The 24,355-nt window shown below is 38.2% G+C and overlaps 2 protein-coding genes across 3 annotated transcripts in view; both read left to right on the top strand.

Moving 5' to 3' along the window:
* On the top strand, positions 17,005-20,839 carry LOC107634953 (flap endonuclease GEN-like 1). The gene is made up of 8 exons (XM_016338286.2): positions 17,005-17,391; positions 17,915-18,091; positions 18,270-18,440; positions 18,578-18,759; positions 19,060-19,300; positions 19,388-19,523; positions 19,647-20,113; positions 20,432-20,839. Exons 1-8 carry the CDS (start codon positions 17,194-17,196, stop codon positions 20,690-20,692), a joined length of 1,833 nt encoding a protein of 610 aa, XP_016193772.1. The 5' UTR covers positions 17,005-17,193; the 3' UTR covers positions 20,693-20,839.
* LOC107634951 (ribosomal RNA small subunit methyltransferase, chloroplastic) overlaps positions 21,035-24,355 on the top strand; it is an 8,266-nt gene continuing 4,945 nt past the window's right edge. The window contains exons 1-9 of one of the 2 annotated variants that reach the window (XM_016338283.2): positions 21,035-21,499; positions 21,818-21,967; positions 22,225-22,281; positions 22,821-22,919; positions 23,146-23,241; positions 23,438-23,522; positions 23,728-23,780; positions 23,909-23,992; positions 24,216-24,326. In XM_016338283.2, the coding sequence (XP_016193769.1) occupies positions 21,290-21,499; positions 21,818-21,967; positions 22,225-22,281; positions 22,821-22,919; positions 23,146-23,241; positions 23,438-23,522; positions 23,728-23,780; positions 23,909-23,992; positions 24,216-24,326 (945 nt within the window). In that variant the 5' untranslated portion in view covers positions 21,035-21,289. Of the gene's footprint in view, positions 21,538-21,817; positions 21,968-22,224; positions 22,282-22,820; positions 22,920-23,145; positions 23,242-23,437; positions 23,523-23,727; positions 23,781-23,908; positions 23,993-24,215; positions 24,327-24,355 lie in introns of both variants that reach the window. The other variant, XM_021121721.1, reaches the window with a different exon arrangement.

The raw sequence follows: 24,355 nt of genomic DNA, 5'->3' as shown, positions 1-24,355 counted from the left end.
TCAACAAGTCAAAATCTTAATGGTTCAAGAGTTCTATGCTAATGCATGGATCACCAAAAACCATGATCAAAGTGTGAACCCGGACCCTAAGAATTGGCTTACAATGGTCCGAGGGAAATACTTAGATTTCAGTCCGAAAAATGTAAGGTTGGCATTTAACTTGCCCATGATGCAAGGAGATACACACCCCTACACTAGAAGGGTCAACTTTAATCAAAGGTTGAACCAAGTCCTCATAGACATTTGTGAAGAGGGCGCTCAATGGAAGAGAGATTCAAGAGGGAAGCTGGTTCAACTAAGAAGGCATGACCTCAAGCCCGTGGCTAGGGGATGGTTGGAGTTCATCCAACGCTCAATCATTCCCACTAGCAACCGGTCTGAAGTTACTATAGACCGGGCTATCATGATCCATAGCATCATGGTTGGAGAGGAGGTAGAAGTTAATGAGGTTATATCCCTAGAACTTTACAAGATAGCGGACAAGTCCTCTACTTTGGCAAGGTTAGCCTTCCCTCATCTCATTTGTCATCTCTGTAATTCAGCTGGAATTGACATAGAGGAAGACATCCTCATTGATGAGCACAAGCCCATCACTAAGAAAAGGATGGAGCAAACAAGAGATCCCACTCATGGACAAGAGCATGAGGAAATTTCTCATCATGAAATCCCTAAGATACCTCAAGGGATGCATTTTCCTCCACAAAACTATTGGGAGCAAATCAACACCTCCCTAGGAGAATTAAGTTCCAATATGGGACAACTAAGGGTGGAGCACCAAGAGCATTCCATCCTCCTCCATGAAATTTGAGAAGACCAAAGAGTTATGAGAGAGGAGCAACAAAGGCAAGGAAGAGATATTGAGGAGCTCAAGCACTCAATAAGATCTTCAAGAGGAAGAACAAGCCGCCATCACTAAGGTGGACCCGTTCTTTAATTTCCTTGTTCTTTATTTTCTATTTTTCGAAAATTATGCTTTATGTTTTTTTATATTTGTGTCTTTATCACATGATCATTAGTGTCTAAGTGTCTATGCCTTAAAGCTATGAAAATGAGTCCATCACCTTTCTTAAATAAAAAATGTTTTTAATTGAAAAAGAAAAAGAAGTACATGAATTTCGAATTTTAAAACAGTTTAATTATTTTGATGTGGTGGCAATACTTTTGTTTTTCTGAATGAATGCTTGAACAGTGCATATTTTTTTGAATTTATTGTTCATGAATGTTAAAATTGTTGGCTCTTGAAAGAATGATGGAAAAGGAGAAATGTTATTTGATAATCTGAAAAATCATAAAATTGATTCTTGAAGCAAGAAAAAGCAGTGAAAAGCTTGCAAAAAAAAAAAAGAAGAGAGAGAAAAAGCAAGCAAAAAAGCCAATAGCCCTTAAAACCAAAAGGCAAGGGTAAAATAAAAGGGATCCAAGGCTTTGAGCATCAGTGGATAGGAAGGCCCACAGGAATAAAATCCTGGCCTAAGCGGCTAAACCAAGTTGTCCCTAACCATGTGCTTGTGGTCCAAAAGCAAAAAGAGTGTGCTTAAGAGTTCTAGACACCTCTAATTGGGGACTCTAGCAAAGCTGAGTCACAATCTGAAAAGGTTCACCCAGTTATATGTCTGTGGCATTTATGTATCCGGTGGTAATACTGGAAAAAAAGATGCTTAGGGCCACGGCCAAGACTCATAAAGTAGCTGTATTCAAGAATCAACATACTTAACTAGGAGAATCAATAACACTATCTGGATTCTGAGTTCCTATAGAAGCCAATCATTCTGAACTTTAAGGGATAAAGTGAGATGCCAAAACTGTTCAGAAGCAAAAAGCTAATAGCCCCGCTCATCTAATTAAGACTGATCTTCATAGATGTTTTTAGAATTCATTGTATATTCTATTCTTTTTATCCTATTTGATTTTCAGTTGCTTGGGGACAAGCAACAATTTAAGTTTGGTGTTGTGATGAGCAGATAATTTATACGCTTTTTGGCATTATTTTTAGTATGTTTTTAGTATATTTTAGTTAGTTTTTATCATATTTTTATTAGTTTTTAAATAAAAATCACATTTCTGAACTTTACTATGAGTTTGTGTATTTTTCTGTGATTTCAGGTATTTTCTTGCTGAAATTGAGGGACCTGAGCAAAAATCTGATTCAGAGGCTGAAAAAGGACTGCAGATGCTGTTAGATTCTGACCTCCCTGCACTCGAAGTGGATTTTCTGGAGCTACAGAAGCCCAATTGGCGCGCTCTCAATTGCTTTGGAAATTAGACATCTTGGGCTTTCTATCAATATATAATAGTCCATACTTTGCCCAAGATTTGATGGCCCAAACCGGCGTTCCAAGTCAGCATAGGAATTCTAGCGTCAAAACGCCAGAACTGGCATAAAAGCTGGAGTTAAACGCCTAAACTGGCACAAAAGCTGACGTTTAAATCCAAGAAAAGTCTCTACATATAAAAGCTTCAATGCTCAGCCCAAGCATACACCAAGTGGGCTCGGAAGTGGATTTCTGCATCAATTACTCATTTCTATAAACCCTAGGCTACTAGTTCTCTATAAATAGGATCTTTTGCTATTGTATTTTCATCTTTTAATCATACTTGGATACACTTGATCATACTTTCATAGTCCTTTTCATGTTTGGGGGCTGGCCTCACGGCCATCCCTAGACCCTGTACTTATGTATTTTCAACAGTAGAGTTTCTACACACCATAGATTAAGGTGTGGAGCTCTGCTGTTCTTCATGAATTAATACAATTACTATTGTTTTTCTATTTAATTCACGCCTACTTCTTCTCTAAGATATTCATTCGTTCTTCAACTTGATGAATGTGATGATCTGTGACACTCATCATCATTCTCACCTATGAACATGTACCTGACAACCACCTCTGTTCTACTAGAAATGGCTTGAATGCGTATCTCTTGGGTTTCTAATATAAGATTGGAACTTTCGTGGTATAGGCTAGAATTATTGGCGGTCATTATTGAGATCCGGAAAGTCTAAATCTTGTCTGTGGTATTCCGAGTAGGATCTGGGAAGGGATAACTGTGACGAGCTTCAAACTCGCGATTGTTGGGCGTGTGACAGACGCAAAAGGATCAATGGATCCTATTCCAACATGATCGAGAACCGACAGATGATTAGCCGTGCGGCGACAGCGCATTTGGAATATTTTCACTGAGAGGACGGGAAGTAGCCATTGACAACGGTGATTCCCAACATAAAGCTTGCCATGGAAGGGAGTATGAATGATTGGAAGAAGGCAATAGAAAAGTAGAGGTTCAAGAGGAACAAAGCATCTTCATACGCTTATCTGAAATTCCTACTAATGAATTACATAAGTATCTCTATCTCTATCTCTATCTTTATTTTATGTTTATCTTTTAATTATCACTTCTCTATAACCATTTGAATCCGCCTGACTGAGAATTATAAGATGACCATAGCTTGCTTCAAGCTGACAGTCTCCGTGGGATCGACCCTTACTCACGTAAGGTATTACTTGGACGACCCAGTGCACTTGCTGGTTAGTTGTGCGGAATTGTGACAAAGTGTGATTCACGTTTGAGAGCTCCAAGTCTTTGGCGTCATTGTTGATGATCACAATTTCGTGTTTCTTCTTGACGTGTTTGTTTGTAGAATGTTGTTGCTTTTTGCCTTTGTGTTTGTTTACTTCCTGCTTTGGTCGAAGTGACCTTTTGAGGCTAGCCTTTGTTCAGCTATTCTTTTTAGTGTTCTCATAGAACACTTGTGACTTGATTTTGGTGAGGTCCTGGCTTTCTTTGGGTCGAGCTGTGTCCCTTCTAGCGCACGCCTTCTGTTGGTTGACTTCATTCGTTAAATCTTTCGTGTTGTTTTCTAGTAATCCAATTTTAGTTGGACCTCGCCGGGTCTCTTTTTATGGATTTACTTTTTACTAACTCTGTCTGTTGCTTTTGATCGGTTTGGGCCGACTTCTTCATGTTGGTCCCTTCTTAGTTATTTCTAGTAATCCACTTTTGATAAGGGCTGATCAGGCCTCTTTTTGTGGATTACTTTTTATAACTTTGTCGCTTTGATCAGTCGGGTCCGACTTCTTCATGTCGGTTGATGTGTGAGGATCTTTCCTATCTTTTCCTAGTGAATTTGCATTTAAATTGTTAAGTTTAATTAAGAATTAATTATCTTTTAGCCATTATGGATGCTACTTTGAGTCTTGTGCAATTCTGTTTATTTTAGGTAGCATTTGGTTGGATTTGATGGAGCTTCCGCAAAAAAAGAGAAAAAGGCTATATAGGGCAGGAACAGCTTAGAAGGATGGAGAGGAAGCTTGCACAAATGGAATCAGCACAAGAATCAAAGGAGATAATAGTAAGAAGCGACGCGTGCGCGTGCCTGACGCGTGCGCGTGATTTGGAGTTTTCCATGGCGACGCGTGTGTGTAACTGACGCGTACGCGTGAAAAGCGAAGTTGCACAGTGACGCGTGCGCGTACCTGACGCGTGCGCGCGTGACACGCGAAGATGATCATCGATGCGTGCGCGTGACTGACGCGTACGCGTGACATGCGCCACGTGCAGAAAATGCAGAAAACGCTGGGGGCGATTTCAGGCCGAGTTTCGACCCAGTTTTTGGCCCAGAAACACAGACTAGAGCCAGGAGATAGTAGAAACTCAAGGGAGATTCACACAAGAATGGTTATGCCCACTCCAAGTTAGGCGTGGACCCTACGAAGCAAGTGATCCCCATCCATCAATTGAAGACGTGCTGATTGCTATAATTAAATCTGATTTAAACTTTAATTTTTATTTTTAAAATAGGAAAATATATTATTCTTAGTTTTAGAAGATAGATTTTAAATTAATTAGGATTAGATATAAAAGGATTTTCAATTAGTTAACTTTTGATGGGACCTCAGCCAAAATACATTTTATCAGAATCCTTATTTTCTCTCTGAACCATGAGCAACTAAACCTCCACTGTTAAAGTTAAGAGCTCTGTCTATTGTATGGATTGATACTATTATTTTTCTATTTTAATTCATGTTTTAATTTATATTTCAAGAATTGTTTTCGTTCTTTATTTTATGAATTTGGGTGGAACGAAAGTATGACCCTCTTTCTAATTGAGTTCTTGTATAACTTGGAAAAGCTCTTTACTTGAACAACAGCTTGAAAACAACTTCTCCTAAATTTCTAGTTTATCTGAATTTAACGGGATATATGACATATAATCCTTTTATATTTTGGTAATTAGAGTTTCTGTGGCACATAAACTAGAATTGAACTTCACCCTCTAATTGGAATTAATTGACTAAGGAATTGGTGGTTGATGAATTTTAGAGGAGACTAGGAAGGTCTAAGGAATTAGGGTCTAGTCACATATAGTTTGCCATGAATTAAATCTTACATGATTAGAATAAATTAATAAGAAAAGTCAATCCAGAAAATAGATAACTCTGAAACCTTAACTATTTTCTCCATATTTTATTCCCAACTTATTTAATTGCCTGTCTTCAGTTTAATGCTTTTTGAACTCTCAAACACTACTTTCTGTTTGCCTAACTAAGTAAATTAATTAACCATTGTTGCTTAGTCCTTCAATCCTCATGGGATCGACCCTCACTCACCTGAGGTTTTACTTGGTACGACCCGGTGCACTTGCCGGTTAGTTTGTAGTTATAAATTCCGCACCATCAGTCTGTCCCAAGTTATTTTTAGCAATCTATTTTTTCTCAGACCGCGTCAGGCCTCTTTCTATGGATCACTTTTTTTTATAACTTTTTTGTCGCTTTGGTCGATTGGTCCGACTTCTTCATGTCGGTCCTTCTCAAGTTATTTCTAGTAATCCATTTTAGTCAGAGCTGGCCAGGCCTCAGCTTATGGATTACTTTTTATAACTTTGTCGATTTTGTCGCGATCGGACGGTGAATTTGATCTTCACCTTGCCGACCTGTAGCTTTGTCTTTGATCGAGCAGTGAATTTGGTTTTCATTTTTTGCCAATCTTTGTCGAAATTCGGACGATGAATTTGATTTTCATCGTGGTCGGGCGGTGAATTTGTTTTCACCTTGCCGACTTATAGAGAGTCTTTGTAGCAAAAATCTGAAAAGTTTTATTCAAATAGAAAGTGGACATACAGGAGAAATATATATATGTGAGATTTTACCCCCTTAAGTTAGGCAGTTTTACAGATCTTGGCTTGGTGCCTCATTAAAAAACCTTTTTAGGAAAAAGAGTGCACCTTTGGCCTAAGATCCTTTATTACTTCCTAACTGTAATACCTTCTTAGGTTGCAGGCGTGCCATGACCTTGGTAGCTCTCGCCCCTCGAGTTCAGACACCCTGTAGTAGCCTTTTCCCAATACCTCTGTGACTCGGTAGGGTCCTTTCCAGTTAGCTGCCAGTTTTCCCTCTCCAGGTCGACTCGTTCCGATATCATTTCGGATTAGGATGAGGTCGTTGTTGGCAAAACTTCGCTGTACTACCTTTTGATTGTACCTTGAGGCCATTTGACGTTTTAACGCATCCTCCCTAATCCGAGCTCTTTCCCGTATTTCTGGAAGTAAGTCGAGCTCTTCCTTTTGAAGTTGGGGGTTGGCCTCTTCACTGTAGAAGATCGTTCTGGGGGACCCTTCTTCTACTTTCAGTGGGATCATTGCCTCCATTCCGTAAGCTAGTCGGAAGGGTGATTCCCTCATCGTGGAGTGTGGAGTTGTCCGATATGCCCATAGGACTTGTGGGAGTTCTTCATCCCAGGCTCCCTTTGCATCCTGTAATCTCCGTTTTACCCCGGCTAATATGACTTTATTGGCGGCTTCTGCCTGTCCATTAGCTTGGGGGTGTTCTACGAAAGTGAATTGGTGCTTTATTTTCAAGTCGGCCACCAATTTTCTAAAGCCTGCGTTTGTGAATTGGGTGCCATTATCTGTGGTAATAGAGTAAGGAACCCCAAACCTTGTGACAATATTTCTATATAGGAATTTTCGACTTCTTTGAGTAGTGGCGTTAGCTAGGGGCTCTGCCTCAATCCACTTTTTGAAATAGTCTACCCCTATGATAAGGAACTTGACCTGTCCTGATCCTTGAGGGAAGGGCCCAAGGAGGTCGAGTCCCCATTTTGAAAATGGCCAGAGTGAGGTTACGCTGATGAGTTCCTCTGGTGGGGCGATGTGGAAATTGGCATGTTTCTGACATGGTGGACATATCTTTACGAACTCTGTTGCTTCTTTTTGCAAAGTTGGCCAATAGAATCCTGCTCGGAGTACTTTTTTGGTGAGAGCTCGTGCTCTGAGATGGTTGCCACAGATGCCACTGTGCACTTCTTCTAAAACTTCCTTTGTGTTGGAAGTCGGCACACATTTTAACAGTGATGTTGAAATCCCTCTCTTGTATAGAGTATTGGTTATGATGGTGTAGTATTGTGCCTCCCGTTTTAACCTCTTCACCTCTTTCTTATCTGTAGGGAGTGTTTCTGTTTTGAGGTAGTTAATTATGGGAGTCATCCATCCTTGATCCAGGCCTGTTATGACTAGGACCTTTTCTTCTTCCGAGATTGATGGGTTCTGTAGTATTTTTTGGATGAGGCTTCTATTGTTGCCTCTGGTTTGGTGTTGGCTAGCTTTGAGAGTGTATCAGCTCGAGCATTCTATTTCCGAGGTATGTGGCGGACCTCATATTTCCTGAGTTGTCCGAGCTGTTCGCTGGTTTTGTCCAAGTACTTTTTCATGGTGGGATCCTTGGCTTGGTAGCTCCCTGCTATTTGTGAGGTGACTACTTGTGAGTCGCTGAAGATGATAAGATTTTGAGTTCCAACTTCCTTAGCCAGTTTCAAACCAGCTAGTAGTGCCTCATATTCGGCCTGGTTGTTTGAAGCAGGGAACCCGAATTTGAGGGAAAGTTCGATTTGAGTTCCCTGATCACTTTCTATTATCACGCCTGCGCCACTTCCAGTTTTGTTTGAAGAGCCGTCTACGTAGAGATTCCATTCTATGGGAGTTCTCGGAGTGTCAGTGTACTCAGCAATGAAGTCGGCCAAATATTGGGACTTGATGGCCGTTCGAGTTTCGTATTGAAGATCGAACTCAGATAGCTCGACTGCCCATTGTAGAATTTTTCCCGCTAAGTCTGTCTTCTGGAGAGTGCCTTTCATGGCTGATTAGTCCGAACCTTGATGGTGTGAGCTTGAAAGTAGGGGCAAAGTCGTCAGGAAGTTAGTATAAGGGCATAGGCGAACTTCTCTATCTTTTGATAGTTCAGTTCTACCCCTTGTAGAGCTTTGCTGACAAAGTAGATGGGTTGTTGCCATTCCCGTCTTCTCTAACTAGAGTTGAGGCTATTGCCTGATTTTCTACTGCGAGGTATAATACAAGTGGTTCTCCTTCCCGTGGTTGAGTTAGAATAGGTGGTTGTCCCAGGAACCATTTGAAATCCTGGAAAGCCTTCTCGCACTCCGTTGTCCATTTGAACCTCTTTCCTTTCTTTAAAGTGGCGTAGAAGGGGAGAGATCTTATGGCCGATCCGGCTAGAAATCTGGACAAGGCTGCCAGTCTTCCGTTGAGTTGTTGTACCTCTTTGACGCAGGTCGAACTTTTCATGTCGAGTATTGCCTGACATTTTATCCAGGTTTTCCTCAATTCCTCTTTGTGTGAGTATGAAGCCCAAGAACTTACCAGCTTCTACTGCAAAGGTACATTTTGCTGGATTGAGTTGCATACCGTGCTTTCTTATGGTGTCGAACACTTTGGTGAGGTCGGATAGTAGCGATTCTTCACTCTGTGTTTTTACCAACATGTCATCTACATATACCTCCATGAGTTTCTCGATATGGTCTGCGAAGACTTTGTTCATTAATCTTTGGTAAGTAGCTCCTGCGTTTTTGAGTCCGAATAGCATGATGACATAACAATAGTTTGCTTTTGGAGTTAGGAATGAGGTTTTTTCCTGATCGGGTGGATACATTGGAATTTGATTGTATCCTGAATAAGCATCCATGAACGAGAGGTACTTGTATCCGGAGGAGGCATCCACTAGAGTGTCGATATTTGGGAGTGGATAGGGATCTTTTGGGCAAGCTTTATTGAGATCGGTGTAATCAGTGCACATCCGTCATTTCCCATTTGACTTTTTCACCAAGACAACATTGGCTAGCCATAGGGGGTACTTGACTTCTCTTATGAATCCTGCCTCTAGTAGAGCTTGTACCTATTCTTCCACAGCTTGAAATCTTTTTGGTCTGAGCTTTCTACGCTTCTGCTGTACTGGCCGAGATCCTGGGTATACTGCCAGTTTATGGTACATTAGCTTGCGGTCTATGCCCGGCATGTCTGCAGCCCTCCATGCGAATAGGTCGACATTATCCCTTAGGAATTGTATCAAGGGTTTCTTTACCTCTTTCTTTAGGGTTGCCCCAATATTTGTTGTTTTGTCCGGGGTGTCTCCGATCTGGACTTCTTCGATTTTACCCTCGGGTTGTGGGCGAAGTTCTTCCTGACCTCGAACTCCCCCGAGTTCGATGGTGTGGATTTCTTCCCCTTTGCCTATGAGGTTCAGACTTTCATTGTAACAGTGACGCGCTATTTTCTAATCTCCTTTTATCGTAGCAATCCCTTCTGGAGTTGGAAATTTCATGCATAGATGTGGAGTTGAAACTACTGCTGTGAGCTGATTCAGTATTGCCCGACCTATCAGGGCATTGTAGGCTGAGCTTACGTCGATTACAATGTAGTCTATGTTGAGTGTCCTTGATCGAGTTCCTTTTCCGAAGGTTGTGTGTAGTGAGATGTATCCAAGCAGTTGGATTGGAGTGTCTCCTAGTCCAAACAAGCTGTTCGGATATGCTCTAAGTTCTTTCTCCTGCAGGCCGAGTTTATCAAAGGTAGGTTTAAACAAGATATCCGCCGATCTTCCTTGGTCCACCAGTGTGCGGTGGAGATTTGCATTGGCCAATATGATAGTGATGACCATAGGATCGTCATGTCCCGGGATGATGCCTGCCGGGTCTTCTTGGGTGAAAGTAATTGTAGGGAGGTCGGGTGATCCTTCTCCTCCCTCGACATGATATATTTCTTTGAGGTGCCTTTTGTGAGATGATTTTGAGATCCCCCCTCCTATGAATCATCCGTTTATCATGTGAACGTGTCTCTCTGGGGTGTGAGGTGGTCGTTCTCTTTGCCCGACCTCTTCGTCCTTTCTTCTTTTTCGAGGCTCATCCGATTTGTTGGCTAAATACCAATCTAGTCGTCCTTCTCTTACCAATTTCTCAATAACATTTTTCAAGTCAAAGCACTCATTGGTAGGATGTCTGTAGATTCAGTGATATTCACAGTATTCTGTCCAATTTTCTCCTCCTTTCTTGCTTTTGAGTGGACGGGGTGGTGGTATCTTTTCAGTATGGCATACTTCTCGGTAAACATTCACAAGAGACACCCGGAGATGGGTATAGTTGTTGTATTTTTTAGGCTTCTCGCCGTATTGATCTTCTTTTTTCTTGGACTCTTTCTCCTTATCCCGGGAGGAGTAAGAGAATCCGGATTTTGAGGTCTCTCCTAGCCGAGAGTTTTTCTCCATGTTGATGTACTTCTCAACTCGTTCCTGCACTTCATTCAGAGATGTTGGATGTTTCTTTGATATGGAGTGACTAAAAGGTCCTTCTCGCAGGCCGTTGATGAGACCCATAATGGCTGCTTCCGTTGGTAGGCTTTGTATGTCCAGGCATGCTTTGTTGAACCTCTCCATGTAGCTGCAAAGACTCTCTCGATCTCCTTGCTTGATTCCTAATAGGCTTGGGATGTGTTTGGCTTTGTCCTTCTGGATGGAAAATCGGGCAAAAAATTTCTTGGCCAGGTCGTCAAAACTTGTGATGGATCTGGGGGGAAAAGTGTCGAACCACTTAATTGCTGTCTTTGTTAGTGTTGTTGGGAAGGCTTTGCATCGAATAGCATCCGAGGCATCGGTGAGATATATTCTGCTTCTAAAATTGCTGAGATGATGGCTTGGATCTGATGTGCCGTCGTACGGGGTCATGTCGGGAGCTTTGAAGTCCTTTGGGACTTTGGCTTTCATGATCTCTTTGGTTAATGGGTCTTGATCCTTGTGGGGGCTATCTTCATGACTGGATCGGGTAGTCTTGGTTTTGAGATCGGCTTCAAGCTTTAGGAGCTTGTCCTCTAACTCTCGGCGTTGCTTAGTTTCCCTTCGTAGGTCCCTCTTGGCTTCCCGTTGATGCTCGGCCTCTTTTTCGAGCTGTTTGAGACGATCTTGTTGAGCTTGAAGCGCTTCCATGATTCCTGTGCTTGGCAAATTCTTGTCTTTGTTTGGCTGAGAAGTATCGTTTGGTGTGATGTCGCGTTCTTATGCGGCGTTCTGTTCTCTAAATCAGAATTGTGGTCATTGTCAAGGTTGTCTGCCATGATGATGGGATGACTTCCAGGTTCTCCGACAATAGCGCCAATGTTCCGAGGGTTACCTGAAACTGTAGGTCGATCTCGGACGAGATCTTCTATGCTGGTCGGCGCGGTTGTGTCCGACTTGATGATAGTGGCTGGAGCCGCCGTGCCCGACTTGTTGGACTTGGTGGTGGTGCTGATCTTTCGTTACCGGAGGGTGGTGGTACCTGCAAGGGACTCCGATGTTTAAGTTAGCAAGGGTATTAACCAGGTTTTTAGTAGAATCAGAGTATGAGTTATACCTGGGTGCTCCAATGTATTTATAATGTTGTAGAGTGATCTTTTCTGGAGATAAGATAGCTATCTTATCTTATCTTTGAGTGGAGTTACCTTATCTTTAAGGGAACCGTCCTTATCTTTCTAGGCTTGGGCTGCCTTTGGACTTGGGTCGTGTTCCTCTGTTTGGGCCCTTTTTGGGCTTCTCCTGGTGATTTGGCCGAACTCTTTAAGAGGAGGTCGGGTAATCCTGACCTGAAGAGGTCGTTCGACTTGTCGTCAATCAGCCCGGGTCATACAGCTCGACCCAGGGCATGAACAACTACTTTCTAGTTTTTAATAGTTATGTTTTTGGTATTTCATTACATTGCGCTTTGTTTAGTTTGCATATATATATATATATATATCTTAGCTTGCTTATAGCCTTATGGTAGTAAATATTTGCATGTTGCCTAGTATAGGAAATAAGTTGGTAAAAACAACAAAAGAATTTTTAAGAAATCTCTTTTAGGGCGTTCCATTGATTAGATTTGAAAACTTATTTTTCAACTTGCTTGAAGTATTTTTATGGAACATAGAAAAGAGTTTGAACAAAACACCTAGTGAGATTTGAGCTTTATTGGATGGTTGCACATTTTCAACCACAAATTTTATTCTTGTGTGCTATACTCCTTTATGATTGTGATCTTGGATTTGCTTGAATCTTTATGTCCTCTATTTGATGTTTTGAATGCACTTAGTATGATTAAGGCCATTTTTGAAATTAAAACCCACTAACCCACATGGCCATACCCTTACATCTACCTTTGTAACCCACTTTTGAGCCTTTTAATTCCTTTTTATTCTAATTGTAAGCACAAAATCATTAATGTCCATAAATTATATCTTTGATTAGTTTAGGTTGAGGAGTGTATGTTACTCAAGTGTGGGGAGAATTTGTGAAGAAATATTGGTAGAAAGTTGCTTTGGGTGTTCATTTAAAAATTTTGAAAAATTTGGTAAACACTCATGCATTCATTACTTAAAACATATGCATCTCTTTTTAATGATAAAAGAAAAAAAATGTTGGTCTATGTGCTTTTGTTAGTTTAAAAAAAGAGAGAAAAGAAAAGAAAAGAAAAGAAAAAAATGAATGATAATAATAAGGCTACATAAAGAATGCATATGTAGTTGAATTAGAAAGAAGATGCATGAGTGAATGTGAGAAAGGAAAAGAATGGGAAGTTAGGTTGTTTTCTTTGGTGTAAATAGATTGATATAGGATTAGGTGGGATACTTGAGCTAATCAAAGATCCAATCTACTAGTCCACTTAACTATATTAATCCTACCTTTATCCTAACCCTGTTACAACCCTCTAAAGACCTCGTGATATTTGCATTTATGAATCAAGTATTTGTTGATTGTTAGATGACTAGCAAATTATAGAAAAATATGATTAAAGGAGAATTGAGTGATTAAGCCCTAAACATTGAGCGATTAGAGCGTATATACATCCGGTGAGGGGTTCAATTGCTCTATTCTATGTTTCCATCTTTTATCTTGGTTTTCTTTCAAGTTGTGGAATTAATTTTAAAAACTTCAAGTCAAATCTTTGGACATTGATTATCTTCATTGATTCCTTACCTTAGTCCTAAGGATTACTTTGGATTGATTGAAATTCTATTGTTTGTTTGCCAATTTCGGTAGAGACCTTAGTGTAGATATGAGTAGGTAATATCTAGTATAGTTGTATGCATGTAGGTAGTTGCATGCCCTTTTCCCTTCTCTTTTGATTGTGATTAGCATGAGGACATACTATTATTTAAGTGTGAGGAAATTGATGAATACACATTTGACGATAAATTGTGGATTGAATTGAGTGGATTTCATCATATAAACCCACATTTATTCACCTAAATAGCATACTTTTGTGTTTTCTCTCTAAATTATGCCTAATCTTGAAAACATACTATTTTGCGCTTAATTTAATCAATTTTATTCCACTTTCATTTCATTCGATGCCTTGATATTTTTGATGAGTGATTTCAGGTGTAATAGGTAGGAATGGCTTGATAAGAGTGGAAGAGAAGCATGCAATTGGGAGAAAATATGAAGAAAACAAAGGAGGAGCACACAGTCAAGTGTGCATACGCACAACCTTCTGTGCATACGCACAAGTGCAGAAATTAGCAAGTGTGTGTACGCACAAATTCCTATGCGTACGCATAAGTGGAAAATTCAGCAAGTGTGCGTACACACACCTGTGCGTATGCACAAGTCCCAGCGCGTGACTTCATTAAAAAGTCACGTGGCTCATCTTTTGGGAGGCTTTTTGGCTCATTTCTGAAGTTGCTGAAGCATATAAGGAAGGGCTAGCAACCATACAAGAGACCATACACTACACAACACACTTAGGCATATTTTTAGGTAGTTTTAGGGTAGTTTAACTTAGGTTTTCTCTCAATTTTTCTTAGGGCTTAGTTAGATTTTATACTACAAGTTTTTATTTTCCAATTTTGATATTGGATTCTAACTATTTTCATTGTAAGTATTTTCTTAATTTTCTCTTTTATTGCATTACTTGTTCTATACTTTCTTACATTTTAGTTCCCCTTTATCAATACATTTATGCTTTTGCAATTTTGATTTCTAGTTAGTGAATTTGATGATTGTTGGTTAATATATGTTTGTTTGAGTTACTCTTGTTAATTTTGATCATTTATTGCTCATAGTTTCAAGCATTTTTTTAATTTTGTCATGTTTTGTGAATATGCCTACCATGTGTTTGATAAAATTTCAATTTTAAATATGAGGTAGATTTTCACTCATTGGCTTGGGAAAATGAATTTAAGGAATACTAGAGTCATAATGTCCGACATTTAGTGATTATTCTTAGGTTGTTAGTTGTAATTATTTCCACTAACGCTAGCTTTTTACTAAGGTAATTAGTAAGTTAGCTAGAATTTGTGGATTAATAACAATTATACTCACTTGACTTACTCTTTGATGTTAAGGGTTTTCTAGGTGAGATTAGTCCATCATAATTATCATAGTTGTGGTTTTGGCAAGGAAGGGATTCCATAACTCATCCCAAGTCAAGGTTTCCATTTATGTTTTGAACCATAATTTCCATCATTTTAAAGCATTACTTGTCCATATTACATAAATAGTTCTTTTATTCCTTTATTAGTTTATTAATTACAATTTTAATTGTTCTTTTATTCCTTTAATTGTTTGCTTCATTATTGAAAACTCTGTTGATTTTCACAACCAAAATTGTTCGCTTGTGGTCACTAGTTCTTAGGGAAGACGACTCGAGGTTTAATTACTCTCGGTTATTTTTATTTGAATTAAACTTTGATTGAGAGGGTTACTTGTCGGTTTGGACTATGCTATCAACGAAGAAATTGTTTGCTAAATTTTCGAATCGTCGTTTCCCTTCCCATCAGTTCATGCACGGGGCTTTACGTCATCGTCGTCTTCTTATTCACATTCCTCCTCCTCCTCCTCCTCCTCCTCGTTCGCGTATTTTCTCCTCATTGTTATTCTTTTGTTGCTGCTGTTATTGCAGTAGAAGGGGAGAAGAAAGAGTTTTGAATTGCGTAGGATGAGTCCAAATGCACCTTAATTCACTCAGAAATAAACCGAAATTACATAAGGGATTGCGACACAATTAACTCAGAAATGAACCGAAATGACATAACAATTACGACCCAATTAACTTAAAAATGAACCGAAATTACATAATGATTGAGACACATAAACTCAGTTTGAAAACAAGCACACAAACAAGACTGTATCATGAACAAAAACACATCCAAAATTAATTTTGGATCAGACAATGTCATCAATATGTTTCTTCTTTTTTGTTTGATATTTTCTTCTTTTTTCTTAGTTTTATTCCTCTCAAAAGAGTAAATCAAGAAGAATTTTGAGAAAATGAAATAAGAAGGAGAAGATGAAGAAGAAAAAAAAACGAAAAAGAAGAACAAGAAGCAGTAGAAGACGAGGAGGAAGAGGAGAAAGAGTTTTAAATTGTGCAGGACAACGAACCCAAATGCACCTTAATTCACTCAGAAATGAATCGAAATTACTTAATGATTGGGACACAATTAACTCAATGAACCAAAATTACATAATGGATTGCAACACAATTAACTCAGAAATAAACCGAAATTTACATAACAATTGTGGCACAATTAACTCAGAAATGAAACGAAATTACATAATGATTGCGACACATAAACTCAGTTCGAAAACAAGCACACAAACAAGACTGAATCATGAATAAAAACACATCCAAAATTAATTTTGGATCAAACAACGTTATTAATATGTTTCTTCTTCTTTTTTGATTGATAGTTTCTTCTCTTTTTCTTAGTTTTATTCCTCTTAAGAGAGTAAAATAAGAAGAATTATAAGAAAATAGAAAAAGAAGAAGAAGATGAAGAAGAAAAAGATGTAAAAGAAGAAGAAGTAGTAGAAGATGAGGAGGAAGAGGAGAAAGAGTTTTGAACTGTACAGGACAACGAGTCCAAATACACCTTAATTCACTCCGAAATGAACTGAAATTATATAATAATTGCGATACAATTAACTCAGAAATGAACCGAAATTACATAATGGATTGCGACATAATTAACTCAGAAATGAACCGAAATTACATAATGATTGCGACACATAAACTCAGTTCGAAAATAAGCACACAAACAAGACTGAATTGTGAACAAAAATATATCCAAAATTAATTTTGGATTAGACAACATCATCAACATGACAAAAATTCAACAATAACAATAACAACGATAACGATAATGACGATATGTATAAGAAGAAGATGATGATAATGATAACAATGATGATGATGATGGAGGAGGAGAAGAAAAAAAAAGGAAAAAAAAATTCAAATGAAAAAAAAAAGAAGTTAAGATGGTGATGTTAGTGATGACAATAATAGTAGGCGTGTATAAATTTAAAATATTTGGTTGGATTTAGTTAGGGTCATGACTTGGACGTAAAATTTTATTGTTTGCTAAATAGAACAGCATGCATGAAAGCTCTTCTCCAAAACGTATGAGATGAGTTGAGAGGTGATAAGCAATTTAAGTTTAATAAGCAATGGGATCACTTGGCGTTGAATTGCATGAGTAAGTGGGTGCACTAGGGGTCACAAGAATGAGGTGAGGCAAAGAAGCATAGATATGTGGTGAATCTGATGATAATTTTTTTGTTGGTTTCCCGTTTTTTGGGTTAATCTTCAAGCCGTAGTTTGTGAGTTTTTGGTCCCAAAAGTTGAGCCCAATAAGAAAATTCTTACAATTTCAAAAAATAAAAATAACGCACAACTTCCAACGGCTATATTTCTTGCTCCAAAAAAAATAAATTAAAAAGAAAAAGAAAGAACGAAAGCAACAGAGAGCAGACGCACCCTTTTCGTCTGTTCTTCTTCCAACTCCAAAGAGGAAAACCTAACACACGGCACAAGAACTCGTTCACTGAGTGTTTCAGAAGAATGCAAAATTGAATTTTGACGATGCTTTGGGACACCCATTTGTGCAATTGAGTAGAAAAGAATGGGCGTTGGTGGCAATTTCTGGGAGCTACTAAAGCCCTATGCACGGAGCGAAGGGTTTGATTTCTTGAGGAACAAGCGAGTGGCTGTGGACCTCTCTTACTGGATTGTGGCCCACGAGACTGCCTTAAAGGCTCATCATGTTCGCAAACCCCACCTCAGACTCACCTTCTTCCGCACCATCAATCTCTTCTCCAAGGTCCATTTCTTCCCCCATTATACCCCTTTTTTTATAGCTTGGTAGTGCTGAATATGATGTCATTTTAGTTGTTTTGTTGTGTGTGATTTGGTTGAATAAGTAAAGGAAAAAAAATTATTTTTTAATTGATTAGTTTAGAGGAATGAGTGATGAAATGTGTTGTTATTCTCTTACATGGTCTAGTTTTGCATGTGATTTGTGTGAAAGTCAAGTAATTTTGCGAAGGGGAATTCTTTTGATTGAATTAGAAACAAAATGAGATTAATTGGTTAGTTTGGTCAAATTGATGTGATGAAATGAAATGTGTTGTTTACCATTTTGCTTCTTGATTAGTATATGGTATTTCTGCGTCATACTAATTTTGGCTTAGTTTAAACTTAAATTACTCGTTGGAGTAGTTGATGGATTGCAATCTGTCAAAGTTAAAATTATTGTTCGTTTTGCTCTTTTGTGTATGGTGTTTTATGGAATTGTGAAACATGGCATGGAAGTGATTGTGATGATAACATTGTGACCTATGCAGTTTGGAGCATTTCCAGTGTTTGTTGTTGATGGAACTCCATCGCCGTTGAAATCAGAGGCACGGATTGCAAGATTTTTCCGGTCTTCTGGCATTGAATTAACTAGCTTGCCGGTGCCTGAAGGAGGTGTCTCAGCTGAAAGGAACAGTGCTTTTACAAAATGTGTTCAAGAATGTGTGGTGCGATAATCATTTTTGTTTTGATGGTTTCAATCAACTTGAAACTATTTTGCAGATTGTTTTGGCAATTGCCATTTAGCTTTCATATACAAATTTTGCCTCTATTTCTTATATTAGGGTTTCTACTCTTTTTCTTTCAAATGGCCTTCTCTAGTGTTTACATATTGTTTGGTGATAGGAACTTGTTGAACTACTTGGAATGCCTGTATTAAAGGCTAAAGGAGAGGCCGAAGCACTTTGCGCCCAATTAAATTGTGAAGGTCATGTAGATGCTTGCATCACAGTTGACAGTGATGCATTTCTCTTTGGGGCCAAATGTATAGTAAAATGTTTTCGCCCCAATTCCAAAGTAAGTGGGTACTTGACTGTATTTTTTTATATTTCACACCAACCCTTCCCTTCACCCCATACAAAAGGTTGTTGGAAGCTTATTTGATATTTGTCTTGTTTTTCTATAAAAAGCAAATTGAAATTCATTGGATGCAGGAACCCTTTGAGAGCTACAATATGTCAGATATTGAAGCTGGCCTTGGGTTGAAGAGGAAACACTTAATAGCACTTGCTCTTCTGGTTGGAAATGATCATGATATGAATGGTGTGCGAGGGATAGGACTTGATACTGCTCTTCAGTTTGTTCGAGCTTTTAGTGAAGATGATATATTAAATAGGTAAAATCCTTCAATTCGTAAAACTTTTTGTGCTCTGAAATTTGTAAATAAGATTATGAATATCCCTTGAGATTGGAGAAATTACAAAACCTCTGCTGTTTTGAATTTCAAGAAATTCCTCGTTATGAGATTTTTCGCACGTAGGATGTTTGTTTTAGACCTTGATAGAAACACTTTAGGTGGTATCTATCTCTGCCGAGCAAGCTTCATATTCTTCATTAAATCGGTGATTATATTATAGCTATTATGTTTAGGAAGGAAATGTTGGATTTTCTGGAATGACACTGATACTCGATGCAGATTACATGAGATAGGCAAAGGAAACACTTCTCAAGTTCCCATAAGCATTAAATCTGGGGACTATATGGATACGGATGAGAACTCCCCGAATAAAAAACAAGCCCACTGCTCATTCTGTGGGCATCCTGGCAGCAAAAGGGATCACACGAAGTTTTCCTGTGAATATTGTCTCACTAATGACGAAGAAGGTTGCCTGAGAAAACCGGAGGGTTTCAAATGTGATTGCTTCTCCTGTGATATGGTATGACCTTGCAGTTAATATTTTATTATAAAACTTAACATATTCTAAATTTCAATTTCACTTAAATGATATTGGTTTGGATTGCAGAACAGGAAACATAAGGAGCAGAAAAGGCTAGAAATTTGGCACACAAAAGTTTGCGACAAGATTGCAAAGGAACCAGATTTTCCAAAGGATGAAATCATTGATATGTATTTACATAAAGACAATGGTTACTTCTCCGGTATGTTGAACAAGATTGATGTTAACAATGACATATTTTTTGGATATGGTTTTGCTGTTGGGGTAGTTTATATGGGCCAGTGTATCTATCTGTCACTCATTCTGCAAGTGTATACTTTTTCAGAAAAGGATGGCCCTTGCATGTGTTGGGAAAAACCTAATATTGAGATGCTGATTGATTTCTTAAACTTCCATCAGAACTGGGATCCATCCTACGTTCGGCGGCTGATCTTTCCTGTTATGTCCACCATCTTCTTGAGAGATATCACTACTACTACAGCAGAAGATTTGTTATTTGGACAGTACGAGTTTGATTCCTTGGAACGTGTAAAGACGAGATATGGACATCAGTTTTATGTGGTCAAGTGGAAACGAGCATTCAACAACGTTGCCTATAGAATTCCATCAAATGTACCTGACACGCCACAACAAGGTACTAGAGAGCTGGATGAAACAGAGGATTTACTAGATGATTGTGATGTTCCCGAGGTTCTCATGGATGAGGGATCTAGTTTTCTATTGACAGATGAAAATATGGACCTTGTCGCAGCTGCCTTTCCAAAAGAAGTAAAAAGGTTTTGGCACGAACAGGTGTTTACCATTTCCCATATAGCTTAATTATCTTACTATTTTCATTTTCTTTCAAGGATTCGTCTCATATAAATCTCAAGTTGCACTCTAGTGATTAAAGTGTAGCATCTGAACCATTGGCAAAAAAACAATGGTTTTACATTCAATGAGATACAAACACATGCATATATAATCTTAAACATTTGAATTTTTCATCAAAAGTTCTGATGCTCTTTAGAGAGTAAGGTGCAACCTGCACTTCAAAGAAGCCTGATAATCAGTCTTTCAAGAGAGTTAAGGAAAGATGGAATAAATATCGTTGGTGCCCGAATTTTGCAGGAACTGAAGGAGTTGAAAAGAAGAAAGAGCCCATCCTCAAGATCAGATAAAAATGAAAATTCAGCATCACCAAGCTCAAAGAGGTTGCAGCTAAACATCACAGAATTCTTCCCTTCAACAAAAGTTAAAGATCAATCGAAAGCAGACGATTCATCCAAGGAAATCAGTGATAGCCAAGATAGTGGAGCCTCCAAAGGAAAGAGGAAAGAATCAAGTTCTAACCTCTCGAAATCCGTGAGGCGCCGCCTTCTATTTGACTAGTGTTGTATATTTGGTTCTTGTGGCACTATTTTGCAGGGTGGTGAAGCAGTAACAAATGTGTATATATACCTCAGTACCTTACAATTTTGTTATAAATAGCTAAACTTTTTTATAGTGAGTATAGATATGTTGGTATCTGTTTCTGTCTGTCTTCTCTTTCAACTCGTTAGTTCTTACTTCTTAGTAATCTCTTTTATCCGATTCTTCAATAGTTTAATTTGTTACCACTTCTTCTCTAGTTCTCTTGGTTCTTAAAATTGAATGACCTTTGTGAAGGTATTGTTTTGCTTTTCAATATAATTGTACAACTACTGTTTTATTAAAATAAGTTAACAACTATCTTGGTCTGTTTTTATAAAAATAAATAAAAATAAAAATGTGCACTATATAATTCGCTCTATTCTTATAACCTCTTAAATTTTTTTATTAACTTTTATATTGAGAAATTGTGCGGATTATCTGATATCCCTACTTGTCATGGTTCATATTTGAATTCTATTTACTTATTCAGATATGAATATATGATTTGATGAAATCATAATTAAAAAAGAATAAAATAAAAATCTAATAAGGAATAACGAACAACGTAAAGAAAACATGCTTCCTTCATCGCTTTCCTATCTTCAAACGCTCCCGCCAATTCCTCATCCGGAGCCAGTTTGCAAAGCCGGCGTACGGCGCCGAACGCTGCGCATTGCTTGTGCCGGAAGAGGCAGCAAAGCTGCGAGGCCAGCCACTGACGACTACCATTCCACTCTCAGAGCTCTCAACTCCAAAGGCAGGTTCCCCAGAAAATCTCTTGGCCAGGTTCACCTCATTTTCCAGCCGTTTGTTTTCCGAGAAAAGTTAAGGAACTTAATTGTGTTGTTCAACACCGAAATCCGTACTTTGTTTTATTTGGAAGTGCTTTTTTTCGGTTAGTTTCATTGGGGCGTTTTGTCGAACATGTGGTGGGTGCTTTGGTGTGAACTAGATTTAGTGTTTTATCTCACTAAAATCCATTTTTTTTTTTTTATAATTGTTTGTTGTTGGAAGTGATTTTGGGGGAATTCATAATAGAAAGCTTGGTGTGACATGAGTTTGTTTATTTAATTCTGGTTATTTGGGTGTTGGTGTTGCTTGCAGCATTATATGTTGAACTCCGAGATCAACGATCATCTTGCTGCTGCAGCCGGTGTTGGAGAAGGTGATGTTGTGCTAGAAATTGGGCCAGGAACCGGTTCCTTGACCAATGTTCTGTTAAATTGTGGTGCATTCGTTCTTGCAGTTGAGAAGGTTAGCTGGTTTTCGTCGTTGAACTGATCTTAATACAAAGATGCATATGATCAGATCCTTATGTCTCCACTCTCTTGTTGAATTCTTTGCAGTTTATCTACGTAGAGAAAATCAGTTATATCTGTTTAGTATGTGAATGAATGAAAGTATGAGTTTATTTCTCTCTGTTATACTAGTTTTATGTTGAAGTGAGAAGTTTTCATTGCCCTCTTCACTTCAATTCACATATATGCTTTTTCATCTTCTATGGGATTCAGGACAAACACATGGCCACCCTTGTGAGCGAAAGATTTTCGAGCACAGGAAAGCTGAAGGTACAACTCATGGTGGATTGGAACTTTATTTTACAAACCATTTTTGATGAGATGCATATTAGGTTTCTGGAATACTGAGATAGAATTCAGTTTACTATCTTGTATGAACCATCCAATCAGCAAAGTGAAAGCAATTAGGCTGTTTTTAATAAACTGAATTGGAAAATTAAGCTAGCTTGGCAAGTTTTTGAAGATCTTGGTGAATTTCCTTGTGATATATAAGCCAATACTGTTACAAGTTTCCTACTGAAAATCTTCAGCATTGGTCATATGTATTAATAAAGGGTAAGAAAGAGTTATTTCACTTGGTTTCTTCTTTTCATCAATTTCTTCTTATTGTATTTGGAAGTTATCTCATGCTACACCTGTAAGTTATCCATAATTCTTGATATATTTTAGCTCATTTGTCACTTCAGTCTGTTCATTAATGCCTATGTTCCTCTTCCATTGGCTATGTTTCATGCTAAAATTATGATACTTAGAACTGTTTTGCTGTAGAAATTATGACTAATGTTAACCTTATGATCAAATATCTGCAGGTTTTGACTGAGGATATTGTCAAATGTCATGTGCGCTCCCATGTGTCATCTTTGTTTGAAAGTATAACAGAAATGGATCCTGAAACTAAAAAAGCAAAAGTGAGAACATTCAACTTCCAAACTAGCAAACGTATTTTCGTTTTTATGTAATGTGATACTTTATCCGATTCATTTCATTTTCCAATGTAAAAGCGTAGAAAGAATTGGTAATGCATTTCCTCAAGGTTCAAATTAGTTGAAACTTAACCTTTACAAATTATTATCCTAAATAGCACAAAAAAGGAAGATCCTAAATTGATCTTATTGTGGTTATTTTTGGTTGCAGGTGGTTGCCAACATTCCTTTTAATATCAGTACAGATGTGATCAAACTGCTACTTCCAATGGGTGACATTTTCTCAGAAGTGGTTCTATTGCTTCAGGTTAGAATTGAAAGCTCCAGTCTAGTGTATGTGCATATCATTTCCTGTCTTTCATGTTTGCTTAATTCTAATGGTTTATTTGTTCAAGTTGTACACCAATTTGAAAAATGCAGGGGTTCAATCAACCTATGATCATGAAACTTAAATGTAACAAGTATCAACCATTATTAACTAAACAGTCACCAATTCAATGCAGGATGAGACTGCCTTGCGGTTGGCAGAATCATCACTCAGGACTTCCGAGTATCGTCCCATCAATATATTTGTTAACTTCTACTCAGGTACTTCTGCTCTGAATGATTTGTAGTATTCTCTTTAGAACACGGATCATTTATGATACAAGGAGCAATAAATCAAATAAGTTCTTGAAAAGGATTATTGGATTTAACTTCTTTGCATATGGTTTCATGGGAAATTGGTTGCACATCAAAATAGGAACTGAAAATTTTGCTATCCACCCCTGAAAATTTGGTTATTCCTTTGCAGATCCTGAGTACAAATTTAAGGTCCCAAGGACAAATTTTTTTCCTCAGCCTAATGTAAGTAATCTTATCCAAATGTGTCTGCATGAGTATGATGTTGATTCTGGCATTAGATTACAATACTACATAAAAGAATTTGCGAGTAGGATGAGAAATCAAACAGCTTGGTTTTCATTTATGTATAGGTAGATGCAGCTGTTGTCTCATTCAAGCTGAAGCAGCCAAAAGACTACCCAGAAGTTTCTTCCCGGAAAAGCTTCTTCTCAATGGTAACCCTTTTATCCAGCATATAACATCATGAATTGAATTTCCAAGAAAGTGCACCTATAATTTTATTGAAGTCTTAGTACATAGATATGACCGAGTTGCATTATATGTAAATATATAATGTTCATTAATGTGAGCCACCATGTATTAACTCATAAAGCAAAAGTAATATGATATCTTTCACCATTATTTCAATGACACGTTGGTTCTTATATATAATTGTAGGTCAATTCAGCTTTCAATGAGAAGCGTAAGATGTTGCGCAAGTCACTTCAGCACATATGCACATCCATTGAGATTGAAGAAGCCTTAAGAAGCATTAGTCTCCTACCAACAGTAAGTGTTCACATCACATGCTGCAATCT

This window comes from Arachis ipaensis, chromosome B04, assembly GCF_000816755.2.
Source record: "Arachis ipaensis cultivar K30076 chromosome B04, Araip1.1, whole genome shotgun sequence".
Lineage (NCBI taxonomy): Eukaryota > Viridiplantae > Streptophyta > Magnoliopsida > Fabales > Fabaceae > Arachis > Arachis ipaensis.
This window is presented reverse-complemented; position numbering and strand designations above follow the sequence as displayed.

Excerpts from the sequence above, each read along its gene's own strand:
- LOC107634953 (XM_016338286.2), top strand. The coding sequence starts at position 17,194 with ATGGGCGTTGGTGGCAATTTCTGGGAGCTACTAAAGCCCTATGCACGG. Across the intron at positions 18,441-18,577 it reads GTTTTCGCCCCAATTCCAAA|GAACCCTTTGAGAGCTACAA; the intron begins GTAAGTGGGTAC and ends CATTGGATGCAG. Across the intron at positions 19,301-19,387 it reads ATTGCTTCTCCTGTGATATG|AACAGGAAACATAAGGAGCA; the intron begins GTATGACCTTGC and ends TTTGGATTGCAG.